Raw genomic sequence first — 25,372 nt, 5'->3', positions numbered from 1 at the left:
ACGGGTCAAATTTGGGCCACATTATGAAGGTTAATACGCGACGCGTTTGAGACGCATCAATTGACTGCACTCCAAAAAGCAAAAAAAAAAAAAGACCTTGAGCGGAGGGGAAGCAAGTGGTTTCAGATAAACTTAACATCAAACACCTGACAAGCCGCCCTGGCAAGGTTTGCTGTCCTGTCCGTGAGATTAATGGATTTTCCCCCCAGCAATACTATTATGTTGTGCCCATCTTCTTATCGATCATAATCCAAATACAGGATTTACAGTACGACGGACAAAAACCCAAATCTGAAATAAGATGAAGAAGAAGCATCCGGTGTCTCCTCCGCTCTGTTGATTCTGTCGATAGCCAGTCGCGTAAAACATTAGCCACCAACAGAGTTACGGCTGGGGCACGTCTGGCAACAGTGAACACCGAGACTGACTGTTTTTGCGGTTGCGGGGAATACAGACGGTTAACATACCCAACGCTGTCGATTCATTCACGGGTGTAATCTGTCTCCGGGACAATACGTTTGGAACATGTAAACAGGCTTAAAGTATGGCATGCAAACATGGTTTCTGCCAAGAAGGAGATGGTGATTGCAATGTCCCCGAGTTGCATTTCCACTCTTGTCTACTTTATCTGCGTCGCCGCTTGGTAAGTACTCCCAGCCGCGCTGATCTGATCAATTTCATTTTTTTATTTGCCAGACGTTGTGATTTACGCTTCAGTTAGCAGTTAAACAGCTGACAATGATAGCAGCAACATTACATGCATGGGTAGAGGTAAACAGCAAGCACAGTATTGCTACTTGCGCAGTTAAGTTAATGAGACATACCAGAGTAGCGGTTATATTTGCAGTAATAAAATGGTATAATGCATGCCTTGACTTTTATGAACCTTTTTCAGTGTAAGGAGAATATCTGCACAGATAAAAAAGGAAGAAAAAACATATCCTGAAAATTTCACGCGAATTCTAGATCGGCTTCTGGATGGATATGACAACAGACTGCGACCCGGATTTGGAAGTATGTACTCTTCAAACTGTTGAATTTTCACTGGTCTAAGCTGCTCATTTGTCCACTTCATACCCTTGCGTCCGACTGATGCATACGGTGAAAGCGTATTTTAAATGAAGCCAAATACATTCAGAAAAAAAGACAGATTCGCAAAAAATCTGCAGATTACAGATACAGATACAATTAGGTAATATGTATCTTTGCTGATTTGGATAGACAATTCTAAAGCTATTGAGCTGTGTGAAGCTCGGGTTACAGTTTTGAGTGACCTTTTAGATAAATAATACTTAGCTTATTGATTAGCGAGCTGAAAGTGCCGCGGTCACTGATGCACTGGAATGTAAAACTGGTTTAGTTATGTAAGGAACACAAAGGGTTATTTATGTTTCAGTTTGAAAGGTGGGCTAATGAAGACGCTTTTACGCGTGTAAAAAACATTCGCCAGGTGCCATTAAAAGTCAGCATGCATCGTGGACATATTTTCCGGGGTAATATGCCTACGTGGTTGCCTTTCTATTCCTAAAATAATCCGTTATCACTTAATATAACAAAAGGGCTCTGCAATACAGCGAAGTGTTCTGTACCCTCCTACACCCGTGATCGATTTTATCCTCGAGCGCTTCTAAATGTCATAACTACATCTATTTGTGTGAACGAAATGTATTCACGGAGAGTTTGGCGTTCTACGCTGTTATTATTGCCGTTATTTCTTTGTCCATTATATAAACCCATACACTACAGTATAGTTGGTGTCCTGCACTGACACTGTGCGCTGACATTTGTTTGGGAATTTCGGATAATACGTTGGCTGTCCTTAATTTATTTGAAAATGCATCTGTTCATTATTTTATTATTTTCAAAGTGTTGGCGTTTGCTTGTAATAACACCAGCTGGCCTACATGGATCTTGTCGCAAATAAAGTTAAGTAGGCTACAGCGGAGACCTGAAAGGGCACAGGAGATGAACGCACCCCCCTTGTTTAGTTGTTGCTATCGGCTTAGGTGGAAACTGCAAAATATTTCGCATTAGTAGGCCTACTAATGAAATGAGAAGGAGAACCATAGTCGAATAAAAGGTTACATTTGTTTGATCCATTTTGGACTCATACAGAATTTGATTGAACATTAAATAAAGCGGAGCAGTTGAGTGAAATTTAATTCACGTGATTTTAGGCTGGTTATAAAATGCAGAATAGTCTTAGCCCAACTCGCTACCCAACAGAAATTATGAAGATGCTACAGTTGCATGTTTTAATAACTTTATCTGGCCGTGTGGTCACCACCACTGAGCATTACGCCTGTATGTCTCGGGATCATCAAATCACGGTCCTCAAGCGCTGAGAACTGCTGCTTTTCCACGCTCCTTATACCTGGGAGTCAGGTGTGAAGCCAATCAGTAGCACTAATTGTTCAGGTAGCCCAGGAGACGAGAAAACTAGTGCCAAATTTGATCATCCCTTCAATAGATTAATTAGATTTGGACTGATGATGTCTTATGGATTCTCAGAGATTTATCAGAGTAGCGGAGCCTATAAGCTCAGAGCACAAAAGGTACAATTATGTTGCTGCATCAGCACTCTGAGCGAGTGAAGATGAGAAAGGTCTGCTATTTTTAGCAGCACCGTAGCATACATCATCTGCAGCTTGACTTGAGTGGGGCAGACCTGTGGCAGGTTATAACAAGGAGCAGCAAATGGAATTGTGAATGATCTATAGGGAGGACAGCGTGACTCCCGAGGGCAGCGGCGTAGGGTTTGTTATTATTTATTATTTTTTGCCGATGACAAGAAAACACCAACTGTAGTCAAACCATTTCTCAAACACACTCTGACAGCGTGTGTGCCGCCCACGAGAGGCCGACGGTAGTGCGAATTTACAGTCACGATGCGCGTACTTTATTTAGCCGCTCTAGTTGTAGGATGCGAAATGTGAAAGGAAGGCAGTCGTCTATGGCGATGACGTCACACATTGGAGGCGGGGCCTATTGAGAGTGACTGAGCTTCCGCTGAAACGATTCAATGCTGTCTTGCTTTTGTCATAAATTACACATAATGTGCTCTAAACTTCAAGGGGAAGTAAACACAACGAGGAAAATGCAATCAGTGTTTTACATTTATCTTTAACTAGATTACCTTTATGGCAAAAAAATAACCCATTTTGCCATTTGTATCTTGATATAGATATCTTGACACATCTCTAAAGCTTTTCTGTTCTCTTTTTTCAGTTTTTATTGTGCATAAACTCAAAAATTGATTCATAATTCATTAAATCTCTGTTTTCACCAGGCTCAGTGACAGAAGTTAAAACCGATATTTACGTGACAAGCTTTGGCCCAGTTTCAGATGTTGAAATGGTGAGTGCTACTGTAAAAATGTATTGCACCTTATTCTATGTATATGTATTTAACATTTAGAAGTAGGCATACGGAGCACTGTGGTGGTGCACGGTTAAGGCATTGGGTCTTGATGCAGCTGCACACCGAGGACCAGGGTCCTGCCAAAGCCAAGTATGTCCAGAGAGGGTGCGGGGAGGGACTTGGCAGGGAGGATCCCCACATACGAAAAGTGCCTTGATCACCTCAGAATCATGGTCCGGGGCCCGAGGCGATGCAGCAACTCCTGTTGATCTCTATCTGGTCGCCGGGGAACGGGGTTGTAGGGAACGGTTACCATGGCTGATTGAAATAAACAGGGTAAAATTGGCAACCAAATTGGGAGAAAAATGGGAAAAAATCTGAAACATAAAAAAAAAGAAGTAGGCATGACACATTTACAGCAAAACAACATGTGATCAAGAGCATAATTACCCTTTAATGACACCAGAATGGTACCTGGACATGTGTATGGTACCATTCTGATGTCCTCATCCCGTTCTTCAGGAGTACACCATGGACGTGTTCTTCCGCCAGACGTGGGTGGACCGCCGGCTTCGTTACGAGGGGCCCATCGAGATCCTGCGGCTCAACAACCTGATGGTCACCAAGGTGTGGACCCCCGACACCTTCTTCAGGAACGGGAAGAAGTCTGTGGCCCACAACATGACCGCGCCCAACAAGCTCTTCCGCATCATGAAGAACGGCACCATCCTTTACACCATGAGGTACCCGGCATCGAACGAATTATACACACAGCCCATTCGCCAATTATCCACACAGCCATTTAACAAATTAACACTGCCAAGCTCTTCCTCATCATAAAGAACGGTGCCATTCTTTACACCATGAGGTACCCGGCATCTAACTATTTATACACACAGCCAATTCACCAATTATCCACACAGCCATTTAATAAATTAACACTGCCAAGCTCTTCCACATCATGAAGAACGGCACCATTCTTTACACTATACCTGCCAATTAACCACATGCCAAGCTCTTCAGGTATTGCATTGATTAACCCTTTCAGGTGTGATGAGATCTGCATCTGTTTAACCCTTTCAGGTGTGATGAGCTCTGCATCTGTTTAACCCTTTCAGGTGTGAAGAGATCTGCATCTGAGTTCACAAATATGTCACTAGAATGCTTCTTAACAGAACACTTTAATGCTGATGTAACAATCAATACTGGTAACTGCAATGGAGTTCGAGAACAAAAATAAATCTGAAAAAAGCCTACCCGTCAAAGTGTTAATGCAGCAGTGGTTAGCATAGCGACTCTGCAGTGGAATAGACCTTGTGTAACAGCACACACGGAATGGCACAGAAACTTGTGTGGGCGGCTCTCTCCTCCTCATACCGCACAGTTCCCACACTGCCGCAGGCAGGGCCGTCGTGAGAGACTACTTTACCGTTTAACCTGAGGCCTGCCCAGCAGGTAACAGCATCTCACCTGTACAAACGTGTGCTGCCCCTGGTGTATACCTGCACATTTCAGGCTTTATTGGTGGGTGAATTTATTTGCTGGAGGTCGACGATACTGCTTTGTAAGTTGCTTTGGATAAAAGCATCAGCTGAATAACATGTAATGTAATGTAAAACACTGCAAATGACAAACTGCACTGTTTTGAAAATGAAGAAGCCATGACATTGGTCAAGACGTTTTTACCCCATAATGTATTGCAACGACAGTAAAACAGTTTATATAACAGTTAGGAAATTTGCTTTAGGTCAGGAATCGTGAAATCTCGCTCCTCGAGGGCCAAGAACCGCTGGTTTTCCACCCTCCGTTTACCTGGGAGTGAGGTGTGAGTCTGGCCAATCAGTAGCACTTCTGTTCATTACCTGGATGAAATTAAATCTTAGTAAAAGGATAATTAGGGCAGATTTAAGAGAACAGCATTAGCAGGAGATTCTTCAGGGTGAGCTCGGTTAGCAGAACGAGAGGGCATAAATGGAAATTGGCAAAGGATAAATTTCGCACAGATATTAGGAAGTATTTTTTCACCCAGAGAATGGTCACTGTGTGGAATAGCTTGCCAGGTCATGTAGTGGAGGCAGAAACTCTTGGGGTTTGATACAGTGCTAGATACTATTTAGCTTTTAGGCAAACTAAGCAGTAGTACACTGTAGCGGTAGGAAAAGGCGAGCATTGCTGGACTGAATGGCCTGTTCTCCTCATTATGTTACGTTATGTTATTAAAGCCAGCGGTGGATTTGCATTTGATGATCTCTGCATTATGCTATGCGCTGCTGTGATCCAACAGAATATGAAAAGCACATGTGTTTTTAACATGTCGTCATGGTGATGTGTAGGCGCTCTGACCGTCCTCTCAGGTGGTGTCAGATTTACAGTCTACAGGACTTTCTCACCGGAAAGGCCCACGTGAACTCCTTATTATGTCAGATGATCAAGTCGGGTAAATCGGGATTCTAGACGCAGCACGAATTGGCCGAGTTGTGACGTACTCACTCTTGCTGAGCAAAACCTCTGTGAACCGCAAGAAATGTCATACAGTAAGGCCACGAGTGAAGCACAGCTACAAATTGAAAACACACTGACATTCTGTGATAACTATAGAACTGCAGGATTCTGTTTCTTGTGGTATTTTACAAACAGAGCGGGCCACAGATTGCTTGATGTAACTAGTCAGTTGATTGCTCACCCAGAATGTAAACAGCCTGACAGGAACGAACAAGCAGCCACACATAACCTTGCTTTCAATTGTACCGCCACAAAGCACCTGAACGTGAACGAGTGGGATGGCCCTATTCCAAATTCTGAGAAAACTATTCACTCGACATCACTTGAAAGCAGGGTAACCATCTGTCTGGATGTCTGTCTGTGTGTGTGTTGATAGGCTGACCATCAGTGCTGAGTGTCCAATGAGGCTGGTGGACTTCCCCATGGACGGGCATGCCTGCCCCCTGAAGTTCGGAAGCTGTGAGTGGACATAAATGTTTACTGAGCTTGAAACTACACTCCATTGTGCTTTACTGTACTCATGCCTGCTCCATGAGACTGTAGAAAAATATGGACAACGTGCCTCTGAGTGTATGGCACCCACTGACTATCCTTGGACTTGTGAAAAGTGTTTTGAAGTTTACGGGCACCGCCATGTTGTACAATTTAGTGCCAGAGACTGTGCAGTAGCAACTCCTCCACTAAGTGCGTAAGAGAGAGAGATATGTAATCTGGCCCGATTCATCCACATTGCTTTATTGTCCTAATAGCACAATAACCTAAAGAAAATCAGGATATGGGGAGGCATTAGATACACCAATTGTGTCTACATTTTATTGTGGGAAAAAAATAATTGATTTTGTATTTTGACCACAGTTGTACCATTGCCTTTACATAGAAAATGGGTCTGAATGACCTATAATGTAGTCAACCACAGTGGCACTAGTGAGTACCATCTCTCAGCTCTCTCAGTATGATCAGGAAATGAGCTTCAGAAAAGAAACCCGGTTTTGGCCGCTTGGGATATACTGAAGATAGATCATTGAATTTATATATTACTTTTCTCACACTCAAATCACTTTACAGTGATGAAGGGGAAACTCACTTCAACCACCACCAATGTGTAGCACCCACCTGGGTAATGCACGGCAGCCATTTTACACCAGAATGCTCACCACACATCAGCTGAGGTGGAGAGGGAGAGAACAGCATTTTAGCCCATTAAATCGGGGGATGATTAGGTGGCAGGTTGAGAGAGCCAGGAATCTCCATTTTGTACATATAAAGAGGGCAGGACTGGCAAAACTAACTTAAAACTATTAAACGTACCTGAAGTATGAGCAGGATTTGAATGGTCTGGCACTGACATTTTATCAGCTGTTCATGACATCAGTGCACACACCTGTCGCAGATCGGTGTACATATATGCAGTGGTCACAGGAGGCTCCTTGCCTGCACAGATATTGCCCATTTAAAATGTTAGTATGGTGAAAGATCTATTCGTGAATGTTTTGTGTGTAGTCGCCTGACAAAGCCTGTGGTCATGTCCTTAGCAAAAAGTATAAATGCACTCAAGTCGCCCAAAGTATAAACCAAATGTCTCTCTGTACAGAGACTTCCATTGCACGTTGTTGCTTGGCAGCGATGTTCAGTGAAATGGGACGGCTGAGTTAAAGGGTAAATGGAGTTCATGGAGGGAAGTAACTCAGGGACATTACATGTTTATATATCACACGCAGGTCCAGTAGAATTGTTCATAACTCACCGGCTGTTATGGCCCAAAAACCTGCAGATTACACTGAGCTGGTGGTTGCTATAGAAACCATAACATATCAAACGCTACTTAACAGACACATAGAAAATAGTAAAAGGGAAAGTGGATGAAATGAATCAAGTGAGATTTATTGTCAGTGATGAAGAATAAATACTCACACAAAGGGACAACCAACCAGACCAGGCAACAGGAAGACAACCTGAAATCCCCCCCCAACCAGCCTACCCAAACAAAATAAACAACAACAAGCCCAGAAAATAGAATACAAAAAAGACTCACAAACACCTATTTCTTTTGCCTCTTTTGTCTTGCCTCTCCCGATGGGTGGGGCTAGGAGCAAGCATAGGAGCGATAAAAGGAAGTGATTAGAAAGAGCCCATAGACTTTGTGAGCAGGCAGTGCACCCATCCTGGCACAGAGCTGTCTGTCACTGTTCTACAGTGAGGAGAGGAAGGAGTTCCAATGCTCCTCGGTGTTTCTCCTGAACCAGCACGTTCGACTGCCTTGTGTGATTTGCAGGTTTTAGGGTTATTTCCGATACTGCCTGCCATTGGAACATAGAAAATGTCTGGGCTTCTTAAGTACTGTTGTCATCCTGCATCCATTCTCCTCCTCAGATTAAACACTTGTGTCATCCAGCATCCATTAACCTTCTCAGATTAAATACTTTGTCATCCTGCATCCATTATCCTCCTCAGATTAAACACCCGTGTCATCCTGCATCCATTAACCTCCTCAGATTAAACACTTTGTCATCCTGCATCCATTGACCTCCTCAGATTAAACACTTTGTCATCCTGCATCCATTATCATCCTCAGATTAAACACTTTATCATCCTGCATCCATTATCCTCCTCAGATTAAACACCTGTGTCATCCTGCATCCATTAACCTATTCAAATTAAACACTTTGTCATCCTGCATCCATTATCCTCCTCAGATTAAACACTTTATCATCCTGCATCCACTATCCTCCTCAGATCAAGCACCCCTGGCATCCTACATCCATTATTCTCCTTTGATAATGGTTAACTAATTAAAAGTTTACCCTATGGTTCGCTAATGTATGAATATTCTTGTAACTAACACATTAGTTAATAGTTACCAAATACATTAACTAACAAGAAGTTAAATTAATGTATCAATTCATTTATGTTACTAACTACATGAAATAATATCAATTCATGTGTCCTTATTGTGACTGTTTAATCTCTTCACATCTCATCTTGGCTTCTTCCTCCTCCTCAGATGCATACCCAAAAACAGAGGTGATCTACACCTGGACCAAAGGACCACAGAGATCCGTGGAGGTGCCGTCGGAGTCCTCCAGCCTGGTCCAGTACGACCTGGTGGGACAGACCGTCTCCAGCGAAACCGTCAAGTCCATAACAGGTCCTGACCTCATCCTGACCGTGAATGAGCCTCTCCTGCTCGTTTATCATCTGTCCTGTCACTGCGGCTGATGACTGCGGTTTCATCTGGAATTAAAGGTCTTTGGGTCCGGGGAGGTCGGCACGGGCTAATTAATATGGTCATGTGCCTGCTGAGGTTTGATATCTACACTGAACCTGAATGAAATAGTACAGCTGCACTCTCAGAAATAAAGGTACACAATTATTATAGTGTCAATATTTCTGAGTGTATTGGTACTGCTATATTAAATATTATAGTGTCAGTATTTCTGAGTGTACTAGTACAGCTAGAGTAAAAATTATAGTGTCAGTATTTCTGAGTTTACTGGTACAGCTAGAGTAAATATTATAGTGTCAGTATTTCTGTTCTGGAGACACTTGAACCCTCAGCGGCATCCAGAAGTCGGATCATTCCTCTAACCTCCTGTCCTTGAACTTCTCCAAGTTTTAGCACTTTGGTTAATACTGCATATGTTGCCAGGGGAACTGACCGTGATTTATGGGGTAATTGATTATCCTAACAGTGCGAATGCAGGTAATCCCGCTTTCCTTACCCTTTCTGTAACTGCTGCTGAGCCTTTCAAATGCACTGATATGCACTTTGCCTTGTGCAATATGTCACTTCTGATACAAGTGTTGGGTAAATTAATGTAAAAAAAAAAAACATTTTCAGGGGTGAAGGATAATGTGGCGTCAGACAGATTGTGGCACATATACACAATACATTTTTTGGTTCTGCAATGAAGTGAGGTGCAGCTGAGAGACAGCAGTTCACCGCCGGCTGTAATCACAGCTGGCTTCACATAATATCTGTAATAATTACCTAGATGTTGACGAAAGATTTGCATATCTCACACAATGTACCGTGTGAGACAGCACCAAGGTGTTGTAGAAAGTTGTGAATCAGCCCAATTAATTTCAAGGCCCTAAGAGGTCAAATGATGACTTGTATTGTTATTGCATATGCTTTGTTTAATTTAACAGGTATCGTATAAACTGTATTGTTTTTATCAAAGTGCAGCTACGACGGACCTAAACCCGGTGCATGACATTTTAAGTGTACAGTAAAATATTCAGTGTTAAATCAACTTTTACGGTGTATGTACAGTGCAGGTCATAAGTATTTGGACTATGTATAACAGTAACTGTAACTTTACCTGCATTTTAACCACATTGTTTTATTGAAACTGTTTGCTGGTGTAGAGTGCAACTTTTTTTTTCTCAATGTCCAAATATTTATGGACTGCACTGTACTGTATGGTCCCCTTTGGACTCGGATGTTAGAGTTGTATTAACACTGGACATAATTACTGTGTGGCACTGCTTTTGTTAGCGTCAGTCGCGCTAGACTTTTTCCTGAGTTTTGCGGGCCTGAATTTGACTGCCCTGCAGGCGAGTACGTGGTCATGACGGTGTTCTTCCACCTGCGACGGAAGATGGGCTACTTCATGATCCAGACCTACATCCCCTGCATCATGACCGTCATCCTCTCCCAGGTGTCCTTCTGGATAAACAAAGAGTCCGTCCCTGCCAGGACTGTCTTCGGTACGTCACGCTCACAGTGTTCCCGCCGTTTGTGTGTAGTGATTTATTTTAGATAGATACGGGAGGGAGAGAATGGTGCGTTATGCCAATTAAATCAGGGGATGATGAAGCCCTTTTAGTCTGTAAGCACGTGTTCTTTCTTCAACACAGCCTTTTCTTTTTATCTTTATTTAGCCCAGATAGTCTTCAGAGAACAATCAGTTTTTTGATAAGGATGTCACAAGGCGAATGCACTTCCTTAAAGAGACAGCCATTGGGTAAACCTGCCCTTTATTTGAGTGCTATTGCATTAGATGTGATTACATTGCTTCCTACAAGTTAATGTCCCCTCCAAAATATTATCTTGGTGTATTGGGTGGTACTGTAACCAAAAAATGTTTCTTTTGCACCCCATAGTTGAAATTAGATCTACATCCTTGGTTTTAAGTCCTTATTACAATGATTATGACTAATAGTGTGACAAAATTAAAACCGGTGCCCACGTGTAGCCTATGAAGTTCTTGGTCTTTAAAGATTCACAACCGCCACTTTAGTAAAACAGTCAGCCCATGATTAAATATGTCTCAGTTTAGGTTAATAATAATAAACCTTAGAACTAAATTAGCAGGGTCACATGGACAAGGCTATGCAATAAGATGCATCCATTTGTGATTGAATGCGCGTGGTATTATCACGTCAATTTAGATGTGTAACAGAAAGGAATCGCAGGAGATATATTTTACCCTGTTCTGCCCTGTATTTCACGGATCTGTTTCAGGGTGGAAGTTCCACTCTCACGGACGCATTAATGAAAGCGTCATTCGCCGGTCTGCCACCTTTCCTCCCCAGCTGACGTGCGCTTTTGTTTTGTTCCAATTTTTAAAATCGGTCTCTGCGCACCTGTGATCTGACGAGCTGTATTCTGATGGGTTGACGTCACCGCTTCAGACGGGTATTTGAAGCCAGAGCTCCCTCTGCTGGAGAAACTGAGTATAGCAACAGGAATTAACGTCCGATCCGCCGTGTGATTAATAATTTGGTTTTGGGTGGCAGAGAGTGGTTCCAATCTTGCTTTTTGCAACGTCAAAGTCATTTGCTCTATCATTATAAGGAGATTTTTGCTGCTTGTTTGAACAGACCCAAATACATATATATTCGTCAGCAGTCACTCTCTGTTGGAGGACGATTTCCCTGATTTGATCATCCCACATAATACCTTACATTAATGGCATTTGGCAGACGCTCATATCCAGAACGATGTACAGTTGATTAGATGAAGCAGGAGACAATCCTCCCCTGGTGCAATGCAGGGTTAAGGGCCTTGCATAGGGGTCTTATTGTGGCTACACCGGGGATCAAACCCCCAACCGTGCAAATTATTAGATACCGACATACTGTATTTATGAAACCAAATATCCCATCTGGTTATGAAGCTACAGCTGTTTTTTGACTAACGTTGAAGTTTATTTCATAATCCATTTTCAAAAAAACTATTTGCCGGGACTACTGTATACCTATGCGAATGTAATCTTTTCTTATTGTCGCATGAATGCATTGCTTGGTCATTTCAGTACCAAACTAATGCAAAACATGGTACGTTTCTTCAACTGGGTTTCCTACCCTTTCCAACAAGGTATAACTTGTGAAATTCAGGTCTCAGACAGTTTAGGACTATCGCTGTGTTTGCAGAGCAGAATGACTACAGACACGAATAATTACAGGATTTGGACTTGCTATGGATAAACCTGCAATTCTACTGGCTAATGGGGCTAACAGGGATCTGGTTAACCTAATTCTGAAATAAAGTTTCATTTTAAATGTGCTGCAGGTTGGTTAGGGTGAGTAATCCTTTTTGGAGAGGATTTTTCCAATCATTCATGTCTCTGGAAAAAAAGATATGCAGATGTTTTGTATTTGGAGAGATTTGGGGACACTTGAGGACATCTGGAGTGCAGTTTTGGGAAAACTCATGTGGAATTTGAATGCCTGTCGATATCTTTACCAAATTTTTCATACAAGTTGACATCAAGTTTCTACACAAATATGAAGCAGTTCTGAATTGGTCCTTGACATAGAAATTGAGATATTTACTGCTGTACTATAAAACATAAGGTGTTTTTATTTTCCATTTTAATGTAACTTTTATGTACACTGTATGTGCATTCTCTGACATTAATTTGTTCGGTCTCAAATTTCTGAATGGTACAAGTCTGTTCTTTAAGTCATGAACCCTGTGTGTGTAGTAAATACCTTTTGAGATATTGACACTTTCATAGGACTATTACAAAATGGGGGGGAATAGTCCTCTAGGATAGGCAACGTGGAAAGGGTTAAGATTGACTTTCCCCAAACCCCTGGAGTTGGAAAATATAATTTGCTATTGTTAGAAGTGAGTGAAACAAAGAGAAAAAAAAGGAACAAGTGAGCCTTAATCCCTGGTCTCCTGTATGAGAGACAATCACAGTAACCATAACACCAAATCTTCTGTGGGCAAGTACTGCCTTTTCAGTATACAAGGCTGCTTTCTTTTTATGTTACTTTTTTCCCTGATTGATTTGCAAACACCCAGGCGTGAGATTACAACACAAGATTAGCCTTTTGACATGACTGTCTGCCCCCAGAGTGCTGTTGAGTTAACCTGCAAAAAGGGTCTGCTCAACCTGGACATATCTACCTATGGAGGGAATGGAACAGCAAGTTAAATGAACCCAAATGCTATGGCAGATGTCCAAATTCATTATTGTCCAGAATGACCATTTTTTGTGTGACTTACTTTAGTTTTTGTGTATTGGCTTCAGTCCCAGAGAGGCTACAGTCAGGGGCATTAGGTTTTAATGGTATTTAACGGTTTTTGTCAGTGGAGGTTATGGATTCCTGTTTCCCTTTGAGCATCAGTCCCTCTCTTATTCTATTAATCCTTTAACCAGGGGAGGTACATTGAGAACCCACTTCTCTTCTCTTTTTCAAGAAGGAAAGAACTGTGGCCAGAGAGAACAGATGAGAGAGAGAGAGAGAGAGAGAGAGAGAGACAGAGAGAAAGAGAGGGAGAAGGGGTAAAGGGGTAAAGCCCCTGCAGCAGATTTAAGGAGCTTGACTCAGGGCTGCAATGGCAGGGTTCTTCCTTTTTGTTTTAGGGACCCAAATTAATTTCTCCAGATGCAGGTGAGGTTCCCTATGTGCCCACTGGGGACTCAAACCAGCAACTCTACAGTTACCACTCAAGCAGCCTACCACTAAGCCACGCAACATCCTCATTATTCTGCTCATAAAGACGGCTCTGGTCACCTCATCATCACTATATAAAATATTGGCCTTTTTTAGAAAAGCAGCCGGGGCTACAGATTACAGACAGTGTCATCTTCTGAGGCAGGGTGGTGTATTTCTCCTTTTATACAAGGAGATGGGCCCGTAACCAAGGAGACAGGCTCGTAACCGAGGAGACGGGCCCGTAACTGTCAAAAACAAAATGTCCCAAGATAAAAACCAAACAGCACCAATCACAAATCTCCACCTCACCTACGGTTATGATTAGGGATGGCAGGGTATCAAAAATATAGTGGCTTTTTTTCCAGAAAGAAATATTGCCTGCGTGATATTTCAAAACTATAATTTACATTTTATAGGTTTTTTAAGGCTCTCTCAGGCAGGCCAGGAATTGCGGTTTTAAAGGTTAATTTGTTACTCTGACTCTTGTAGCTGTACTCGTTCAGATTTTAATATCACCGCACCGTCTTCGTCACCTTGCCCGGAGATTCATTCCGAGGCAGACTCAGTCATGTCACGACGCGTCTGTGATTTAGGCATGGGGTCTCTAATGCGCTCCTGCAGCGTATTAAACCCTGTTTTCCCCACACACCTGCTTGTAAAATATCCCTGTGATGATTTATTTCAGTTCTCTTCCATGGCAAAGTCCTTGCTGCTTAAAAGGTGTATTGATTTAATCATGACAAGTATAATGTTATGTGTTTTCAGACCCGTTTTCATTTTCCATTGCAAGTCCTCCGGGAGCGCTGCAGGAATATTTCTGGAAGCCAGGCTCTGTTGATTTTATGAGGAGAAGCAGCACACAAGTATAATTAATGCACCGTGGTCATACCCATAGACTAGAAAAATATGGACCAGGTACCTGTGACATCTCCCACTGACTATCCATGGGCTTGTGAAAAGCCTCACGAAACCTGGGAAGTCAAGTTTTCCGGTGCTGTTGTCCCTGATTCGTCCACAAGGTATTGCTGTATTGTCCTAATAACACAATAACTGTGTCTCACGATCTCTCAACATAACCAGGAAACGATATATAGAGTACAGGCTCACTATGGTAACCATAGAGTTATTTAGGCCACTAAGACAGAAGCTGGTAATCTAGAGAGCCAGAATGTTCCAGGGGACTAAGGGATGGACCCAAGAGCAGAGAGATTACAGTTTTTTACAATCACTTCAACCCTAATCTTACAAGCTTGTGCTCAATTTTCAAACCCTTAGACACGACACTCAAAATGGTAAGCACTTGTGACACAGCCTGTTCGCCTGTTCAAAACATGCATTGTGCATTCATATCTGTGAAGAAATCTTGCACTTCCAAACTAATTGGTTCAAATTCCTCCTTTTTCATGAAATACTATAAGAACATTTGTTTAGATCGCTCACACAAAAGATACCTTTATATTCACTGTTTAGTTGTGTTACGGCGGAGAGGACAGAGGAACCAGAAGCAGACACAGGGGTGTGGAAAATGGCAAGTTTACTCACAGGTGATGGGGCAGACAGCGTAGTCACAAAACAAGCCAAGGTCAAAATCCAGGGGGTCAGTCCAAACAGGCAGAGGTACAGAATTCCACAAAACACAAAGAATAGTCCAGGGAAGCAGGCAGGGGTCAAAACAGGAAAACCAGATAAGCAGATAACCAAGGGCAAGGACTCAAGGGCAAGGGCAAGGGCAAGGGCAAGGAAACAAGGAGGCTAGAACTAGGGGAAGGAAACAAGGGCTCGGGAACAGAAACAGGACAAGATGAACTAGCAACGTGCAACTGAAAAGGACAGGTATAAATACACAGGGGAATGAGACAAACTAGGCGGGGCATGGGAGTGAGGGCGGTCTAACAAATAAACATCAGGTGAGACACATGAAAGGGTAATGGGACAATAACGAGGGGGAAAACAAAAACGCGGACTGGATTCACAAAGACACACATGTAAAACAAACGGCTCTGGACTAGAGAGTAGACAATGCATAGATTGAAGACGTAGTGATAGTTAAGAGACAGGTGCGAACACTTCGCTGAAACAAACGAGTAATAAGGGATAGCATAGGAAGGCGGAGTTATAGAACAGCGCAGAAATGCTAAGAGATGCGTTAGTGAGTTAGTAACGTGAATATTTCTAAACTACCCAATAAAAGTGATTGTTAGTTAGTTAGACAGACAGTAAGTGTATTAATCGGATTAGTACTGTACAAAACCTAGATTAGTAGTGGTTAGTAAGAATAGTGCTTTACAACTTTTAACTATCAAGAAAAAGCAGGAAGTAAGAATCGCGAGTTTAGAAAAAATGTTGAACCCCGAAAACTACCGTAACCACCCGAATAGTGGGGCACGCAGACAGGGGAGTGACTCGACTGGAAAACATTCAGACGCAGACATAACAGGGGAGGACGAGTGCAAAGACTAATGAAAATAAGTAGAACCAGACATGAAATATGAAAAATAATAAATTACAAGAATAAATAATACTAAAACAATGATACACTAACACACAGACCTTTTAGAACTTTTTTAGAACTTTTCAGTTCAGGCTGAACCACCAAAAACTATACTTCTACAGTCCAATTTGAAAATCAGTAACAGAAAATAGTGTATTGACTGTAATGCCACTGGTTGTCAGTGTTTGTTAGATCATTGTTCTCTATGATATGAACAAAGAATTCTAGCACTGGTGCTTTTCCTTTGAGACATGTTCACAGTGGTTTGATAGATTTGATCCTTTTTGTGAATTAAATGAACTGACAAGCTGAATGTTGGTGCACAGAGTTGAATGAAGTTTTGAAAAAGTGAATTTTTTGCAATTGTAAAAAACTGTTATCATAGCAACAAAATTATAGGTACAAAGTGGGAAAAAATCCTGAACTGCAGTGAAAAACACTTTCACTGAACTGTCCTCTACCAGGACAACCCCCCCACCTCTAAGAGGAGAAACGAGTACTCCTCTCTGAAGGAGTGCTTGTTGTCTGCCATTCCATTGACCACTTCCACCTCCTCTTCCTCTTCCTCTCACTGCTTGGAGCCAGAACCCTCTTTTTACTTAATCTACACCTTAATCTAGCCTTATATCAGTGCTATTTACACAAACCCCATATCCAAATTGTCTTGTAAACACAGACAAGACACAGGTGAGTACAATGATTACAGCACTGATTCAATAATGGGAGCAGAAACAAAACAGAAATTCAGTCCTTTGTCTTCCTCTGGTGGTGAGTTGGAACCATGACGCAGAAGTTCTACTGATTTTTAAAGTCAGTAACCAGCTTTGAAACCAGTTTTATTGTAGTGTAGCTTGCTCTATGGTTTTATATGCATGCACGTCTGTTGTTTTAAAGCTCCATTATTATTATTTTCAGACTCCAATATGTTTAATTGCACATTTCCTTCAAAGTTTATAATGGTCTCCTTTAATATTTTGGGGTATTTATGTCTCTGGCTAAGATACAGCAGGAAGTACATGGGTATGAACACTGAGGAAAGTACTTTCAGTGAAGGATGAGCCTTTTAACACGCACATGGGTCTGTCACCTGGAGGGAGACCACCCCCACACTTTTCACTGCTTCAGTTCAAGACTGTTTGTCAATTTGCAATGAGAATGCACATTTATAAACTCCACTCACTGTATGCCCGTGGTGCAGATCGCTGGAGATTTCTGCCCACTCCTGGGTATCAGGGAGCAGGTGACAGATTCTGGGATAGGTGGAAACCCTGATTCTCTCTCTATCTCTCCCTCCCTCCCTCTCTCTCTCCTTTTTCCTCCCTCTTTCTCTTTCTCCCTCTCTCCCTCCATCCATCTCTCCCTCTCTCTTTCTCTCCCCCGCTCCCTCCCTCTCTTTCTCCCTCTTTCTCTCACTCTCCCTCCCCCTCTATCTCACTCTCCCTCCCTCTCTCTCATCTCCCTCTCTCCCTCCCTCCCCCTCCCTCTCTCTCCATCTCTCCCTCTCTCTCTCAGGGATCACCACGGTGTTGACCATGACCACTCTGAGCATCAGTGCCCGTCACTCTCTCCCGAAGGTGTCCTACGCCACCGCCATGGACTGGTTCATCGCCGTCTGCTTCGCCTTCGTCTTCTCAGCACTCATCGAGTTCGCCGCTGTAAACTACTTCACCAACGCGCAAGCTGAGCGCGCTCGGAGGAAGCAGGTCAAAGGTCCCCAGGCCCCCAAGGCCACTCCGGTGAAGCAGGTCAACGACGCCGAAGAGCTTCAACAGGTGAGTCTTCCTCCTCCTCCCCCTCTCCATCACTATGAAATACCAATCCCTTAGAATGACATTAATTATACATTATTATTATTCATTATACATTCATTTACCTCTGAAACCATTCCAACCCCCTTAATTTAAATATCCCTTAAAAGAAAACCAAGATCCTTTCATGATTCATTCATTTTGCGCACACAAAAAAACGATCCATGGAACACCTTAATAGCCTTAATTATTAATGGGAAGGTTAATGGTATTTTAAGCTATCTGGTTTCCTAGTGCATTGTGGTATTCACAGGCTGGTGGTAAATAGTAAAAAACTTTATTGGTGCAGGTAAAGGTTTAACGTCTGAGTCGAAAGACAAAGACAATGGCTCAGGCATGGCCATGCAACCAGTCTCCAGTGGGTGAATAAGAATGAATCCCTTAATTTCATTAAAATGCCAGATGGCAGTGAGAACAGATTGAAAACATTCAGTCAGGCTCCTGATGTGTACGAGATGGGCATTAAATGAGCTCTTCAGGTTTTAAAAATGTCTAAAAAACGTCTCTCTTTCTTAAACTACATCCTTGTTCAGGGATCTGCTGTGTATTACGGCTCTCTATTCTTATCTGGAGAAATATAAAAGTGATTAAGATGCTGGTGCGTATTATCTGGAGAAATATAACATACTCCCTTGTTTTGTGGCTCCTTGGCTTTTGCTAACACATGACATTCGTGTTTTTTATTACTCCGATTAAGCAAGCGCAATATTGTAAGATATTTGTCACGAATGCTAAGGCACATTTACTGAGATATTTAACTTGAAATGCCTCCGTTCAGAATGTGACAGCAATGGCTCTCGGGAGACTCCAGACTCATTATCCTGGCCCCAGCTCCAGCAGCCTCGTAGATAAACCACACACTGCGAGAAAAGCATTTGTTTCAGTCTCATAATGAGGCAAAGTCTTGTTTTTTCCTCTCAAGTAGAAACTATTAGCTTGTTTCAAGTTACGGTTTACTTGACAAATTAAATTCTTACCCCACTGGCAAATCTTTAAATACGTCAAGCTCTCTCGCCTTATCGGCATTCTGGTCTTATTCTGCAAACAAATGGGTTTTTTTTGTTGAAATGTAAGACTTACAGGGGCAGCCTGTAGCTTAGACCCAGAAGGTTGGTGGTTCAAGTCCTGATGTAGACAAAATAAAATATACACAGCAGTTGGGCCCTTGAAGAGGGCCCTCAACCCCATATTGCTTCAGGGGGGATTGTCCTCTACTTAGTCTAATCAACTGTCAGTCGCTTTAGACGTCAGCTAAAAAAACAAATTATTATTAATACTTGCTGAGATGGACTCATTTTTGCGTTTTTGCAGTGCAAAAATCATGACTTTGAGGCTGAATTCAAGGGTAAAAACACGCCAAGGGCACCAATAATGACCCCAAACTTATGCCCTATCAGGAGGTCATGAGGGTGCAATCAGCCGATCACTAGACGCCTGTAATTTTGTCTGTTTGAGTCGGGGGGACTTGCGTGAGAAGATTACCCAGCAGCCACTGTTCCGAGGCAGATCCTGTTATTGAGAGTGCTGAGCATTACCCAGCAGCCACAGCTTCACACCAGATCCTGTTCTCTTCCCCGCCCTTCCCCAGAACCTTTAAACATCCTTGAAATGACATTTAAAAAATGTTTAAATGAACAGGGCAATTCAAAGCACTGCTGAGATATGTTAATTGAAAGCAATAAAGGTTTGACATCTCTAAACTATTCTGTTTTCAGTTGGAACCCTATAATTCCCAGCTCTCAAAATGTTAAAATGATTAAGTATGGCACATTCAACCCTGGTATTTAAGCGTTTGGCCTGGTAGTGCCTCCCATTGTGAAAGGGGACCTGGGCATTTTTCGCACCACTGTTGTCCAGCTGTTGTTCAGAGTGGAGCTGGTTGTCAGGGACTGTTGGCTAATGGGCTGGCAGGGTTTGGGGCTGTCCTTTGGCCCAAACCTTGCAGGACATGTTCAGAATCCTTCAAGCAGGGGGGTTAGAGGTCACTCCAAGGGCTGGAGGACTTCCAGAGTTCTCCGCTGTTCCGGAAAGAGGAGCGTGTGTAACCGTAGGAGCCAGAGAAATGAAAGTGCTTGTCTCCCTGGAAACGTCACGGCAGCGCCCGGTTTAATTTGTAACTGTCACAGCGAGGGCACTAGAACAGGAGTTGTGTGTTAATAAAAGGGCCGGACTGCGGACACTGGCTCCTGAAAGGCTGACGTTAGCAGTTTCGACAGCAGCGCACCAGTAAATCACCGTGCGCAAGGCTGTATTAATGTCCGCGTTAAGTCAGATCTCTGACCTCACACCTACTGCTCTATTAAGATCAACTCTAAATATATCTCACACACCTCCTCATTTTCTTTATCGTTATGGATTATGCTACACGAAAATTATGTCTGCACACAACACATACATTCCACAGTACACTCCCTCTGATAAATTCTGCTGATGGCAAACATTTTTCAGGTCAGAGAAGTTGTGTGACTCTTCAATGAAATGTCCTTGCGCCAGCCACCAGCATAGGTTACTGATATTGTATCTTATTATAAAAATATGATCTCAGCAAAAATGTCCACTGACCAGGCACAAAGTGTGCTGAAGTGTGTGGCCTGTTGAAATGACTCTTTAAAGGGTGATGTGGGTATTCTCTGCAGACACCATTTCAGATGATTGTAAGGTGACCCTGCCCTTGCCATGTGCAGAAGCTTTGGGTTCTAGTGTCATGGCACAAGGCAATATGAAGCTTTTCAAGTCCATAACCCTGCTTAGCTTATGGCAAATTGCTTACGCAGTCCATGAATATAAAAACCTTCTGTAAATAATATATAAACCCCTTTCAGGAAACTTTTTAAAGTCGATTAAGATGTTAAGAAGACACTTTTTGTTTACATGCAGTATAGTGGTAAATGTCGCCGATATCAAACTTATACTTATAGTCAGTAATACAGTACCATTACAAATAGTTATTAATGCTTAATAATGTAGTAATACATTGTGTATCCACACAAGCTTATACAATATCATTATAACTAATTTGTATGTATAATAGGTACTCTTGTTCTGGCTGGGTCCCACAAACCCCCAACATAGCTGTGTGCATTGTGGCTTTTTGGGGAATTTTTGTAATTTTGTCACCCTTTATTAGAAGCACATTTAAGAGTGAGTAACTATGAACAAGGCATCTTTAAGTAGCTATAAAGCATCCATTAATACTTAATGGCTGTATAATAGCACAATCATGTTCATTTTACCAAACAATAATCTTGATTTAAAGACCCCTCAACACAAAAGATGAAGTTTGTTGTTATGAAATTATTATTATTTGTGTTAAATGTTAAAAACTAACTTTTTGTTTTGGGAACAATTCTGGCTGTGGCGGCATGAAAGTCGATCATCATGGCTGTTCATAGCAGTGTGCTTCAGCGACATTTTGCTTGGGTTTTACTTTCCCATAAAACCCTGTGGGCCTTTTAGATGGAAGCTTATGGAATGTTCAATTGACACATCCAGGTTGAAAACCTGTTGAAAAGGAGAACTGTGAAGCTCAGGTGTAATTCATTTGAGCCCGTGGGAGAAGCTGGAATGGACGGTGTTGGTGCGTGTGATAGAACCGTCCGGATCAAATTTAAAGCACCTTCCCACCCACAGAAGCAGCGCGTCATTTCACTTCAAACTCACAGACGTCAGGGCCACGCTGCGCTCACTCAGCTTCAGAAAATGCGCTGCGGGGAGCTCGTCTAAATGTAACCCCAGGATTTATATTCAAGACATATTTTCCTCCTGATAATTGTTTGTATGCGATGTAATTTTGTGGAAATGAATCCCATTCTGTCACGGTGAAATACAATTATCCAGAATAAACTCCGACAGAACAGATATGCCATGTTTAAATGTGACAGAGCAATCAGCCACAACATTAAAACGTCCTGCTTAAGTTGAGTTTTTTAATGATTGAAAATGCTTTAAACTGTATAAACTTGTCTATAAACTCTTATTATTTAATTATATGACAGGTGTACTTATATAAGCAGATAATCAGTTAATTGCATTCAAAATTACATTTTTAAATGAAAATCTTGTAAGCTCATTGGGGGTGCATTGTTTTTTTTTATTTTTTTTTGTTTTTTTCTCAATTTGGTACCCCATCTAATCCAATTATAGTTAGTGTTAGATACACCGCCCACACCCTGTCCCTCGGCGGCCCGAAGGAGAGCAACAGGCCTTCTTCAAGCCGTCTCGTCTCATGCTCATGACCGTGATTCCGAGGCGCCCAAGGTGCTTATTGTGCGGCGATCAGCTAACCCTGCCAAGTCCCTCCCTCTGGAGCAGCGAGCCAATTATGTCGCTCCACGAGAGCCGGCCAAACTTGGCCTCGGTGTGCAACTGCAGCGAACTGCAACCGGAAGTCCGCTTCATCTTAACCTGCTGCGCCACCGCGGCTCCCTTGTTTTGTTATTTAAATATATTGGCACGGACTGGTGTTCGTGATGACTTCTATCTTAACAGATGCTCCAGGACTTATATAAAACAAAGACCACCCATTCAGCATGTGGTCATTGCACTTACACTCACTGAACACTTTATAAGGTATTTATTAGACTTATTGGGCTTCTGTTGCTGTAGCCTATCCACTTAAAGGTCATGTGTTCAGAGATGCTTTTCTGCATACCGCTCTTATAATGTGTGGTTATTTGTGTTACTGTCACCTTCCTGTCAGCTTTAACCAGTCTGGCCCTCTCCTCTGACCTAAAAAGGTGTTTTTTCCAGCAGAACTGCTGCTCACTGGACGTTTTTTGTTTTTCACACCATTCTCTGCAAACTCTAGAGACCGTTATGTGTCAAAATCCCAGGAGATCAGCAGTTACAGAAATACTCATACCATCCCGTCTGGCACCAACAAGGTCACGGTTAAAATCACTGAGATAAATTTTTTCCACAATTCTGATGGTTGATGAATATTACCTGACGCCCCTGACCCATCTGCATGATTTTATGCATTGCACTGCTGCCACACGATTGGTTGATTAGATAATCACATTCATAAGTAGGTGTACATGTGTTCCTAATAAAGTGTATTTTTCTATTCATTACTTATTTATATTCATTTATGTAGCTATCAGGGACAGTGTACAATTCCACCCAAATGTGACATGTGTGATTCATCTCTCATTCAATTCAATTCAATTCAGCTGTATTTCACAAGTAAACTTAAAAACATTAATTTCAAGACAGACAGACAGCCAGACAAACACACAAACACACACACATGCAAACCCAGGTCAAGATAATAAAAAATTAAATGGAACAAATAAAAACACTCGTCAATATTAACACAGATGACACAATGTGATTGATTTGCACTTTGTTGTACGTCGCTCTGGATAAGAGTGTCTGCTAAATGCCACGTAATGTAATGTAATGTAAATATTGTTACTCCACAACCTCTTAAATCACCCTCTCCCCTCCCTCCCACTTTTTCTCTCTACCACCCCTCTCTCTCCCCTCCCTTTCTCTCTGCCTCCCTCCCTCTCTCTTACCACCCCCTTTCTCTCTGTCCCTCTCTCTCCCTCCCACACTATGCCTCTCTCTCCCTCCCTCTCGCTCACTCCCCCCCCTCTCTCCCTCCCACACCCTCTCTCTCCCTCTCTCTCTCCCTCTCACGCCCTCTCTCTCCCCCTCTCTTTCCCTATCCCTCCCACACCCTCTCTCTCCCTTGGTCTCTCCCTCCCTCTCTCTCCCTCTCACCCCCTCTCTTTCCCCCTTTCTTTCCCTCTCTCCCGGAGCAGAACACAGACCCTAATGGCAGCCTGCGTAAGCGTGTGACAGACTCCAGCATCACTCAGAGAACTGACCTGTTGCACGGCAACAAGGCCACACAGCCTCGGCAGACCCTGGTGGGCCACGCCCCCTCCGTAACCATGGCGGCGGCCGCTGTGGAGGCGGCGATAATGTCATCCTCCGCCCCACCCCACTCCAGCCCAAACCCCTTCAGCCGAGCCCTCGAGACCACACCCCCTGCCCCGCCCCCCTCTCCACTGTTACCAGGGCAACTACTGTCACACCTGCAGCCTGGCCACTCCCCCTCCCTCCGGCCGAAACTAGAGCTTGTACAAGTGGGTGGGGCCAAATCCGACCAGGCCACGGCCACGCCCCCGGCCTCCTCTGGCTCAAATGGAACCAGCAAAATTGACAAATATGCTCGGATTCTTTTCCCAGTGTCCTTTGGGGTTTTTAACATGGTCTACTGGGTAGTGTATCTGTCCAAGGACACTATGGAGCCTGGAGAGGGGTAACTCTCACTCCACTTTTTTAAAGAAACCAAACAACACAAAATGGCGGCTGTCAAAGCAGTCTCCAGCACTCAAATTTCGGAGATATTACACAAGTCCTATTACTGGACCAGAGAAATACACACACACACACACACACACACAGTTTATGAACAAATACATGAAACTGTTATTACCTCAGTGACAACATTTGGAAACGACTCCTTCAAGATACAACAATCCCTGGAAAACAAGAATATAATGGAAATCAGAAAAACTGTTACATTACAGATGTATGTAATTGTAATTAATTACAGTGACCTCTGTGTTTTAATGGGTGTAAGTTAAAAATTGCCATTTGTATTCCAGCAATATTGTTGTTTGAAGGAAGGGTTTCAATGTGGAAAAACTATCAAAACTTGTGGACTCTCAACTTGACTTGACAGATATGTCTGTTTTATCTATGATTTTGTAGAATAAATATATAATATCTCCATAAGTGGAACATAATGGGAATAAATATGGCTTCGGTGTACAAGTCCTGCTGGAACATGTGCTGGATTTATACTTGTTGTAAAACTTTGTTTGTTCTTAAAGCCAGAGAAAATGTGCGCACACGCACACGCACACGCACACACACTATTTTGAACTAGTTGCAGCTGAAGCTGTCCAATGTTTTGAAGGTTCCCATCTGGGGTTCCCCGGGGTCCAGTGTCTCAGTCAGGCTCAGTGACAGATCTTCTCCAGAACAGAGTGGATTAATTTATCACAGGCCTAAAAGATCTAGTGGAGACAGACACATGATAAAATATCTACAGATTCTCCCTTGATCTCTTTTGAAAAACGTGAAAACACCATGTGCTAATGGGCCATTTCCGTTAAAGCATAATTAGCTTAATTAGAATCCCCTGACAAAAAAAATCGAATCACTCTCCATCACGATTTCAGCTGACAGGTGCAAAGCGCTAATTAACACTTCACACAGCAATCTTTCGTTTCACCTCACATGGGCACCGTGTCCTCAGCGTGATACCGGCATATTCTAAAAAAATTAGACACATTAA

At 42.6% G+C, this 25,372-nt stretch overlaps 1 protein-coding gene across 3 annotated transcripts; it reads left to right on the top strand.

Moving 5' to 3' along the window:
* Window positions 1–257: 257 nt before the first annotated feature.
* On the top strand, window positions 258–24,849 carry LOC133130708 (gamma-aminobutyric acid receptor subunit alpha-6-like). 3 transcript variants are annotated; one of them, XM_061245489.1, is made up of 9 exons: window positions 258–643; window positions 896–1,014; window positions 3,290–3,357; window positions 3,883–4,103; window positions 6,239–6,321; window positions 8,864–9,007; window positions 10,420–10,572; window positions 17,762–18,021; window positions 23,826–24,849. In XM_061245489.1, the coding sequence occupies exons 1-9, from the start codon at window positions 558–560 to the stop codon at window positions 24,330–24,332; spliced, it is 1,641 nt and encodes a 546-aa protein (XP_061101473.1). In that variant the 5' UTR covers window positions 258–557; the 3' UTR covers window positions 24,333–24,849. The 3 variants fall into 3 exon arrangements, with proteins under 3 accessions (XP_061101473.1, XP_061101474.1, XP_061101475.1); XM_061245490.1 differs by having other exon boundaries at window positions 543–643; window positions 967–1,014; XM_061245491.1 differs by lacking the exons at window positions 258–643; window positions 896–1,014 and adding an exon at window positions 2,653–2,756.
* Window positions 24,850–25,372: the final 523 nt, after the last annotated feature.

This window comes from Conger conger, chromosome 6, assembly GCF_963514075.1.
Source record: "Conger conger chromosome 6, fConCon1.1, whole genome shotgun sequence".
Lineage (NCBI taxonomy): Eukaryota > Metazoa > Chordata > Actinopteri > Anguilliformes > Congridae > Conger > Conger conger.
Note: the sequence above shows the minus strand (reverse complement) of the source record. Positions and strands in the feature narration are given on the sequence as shown.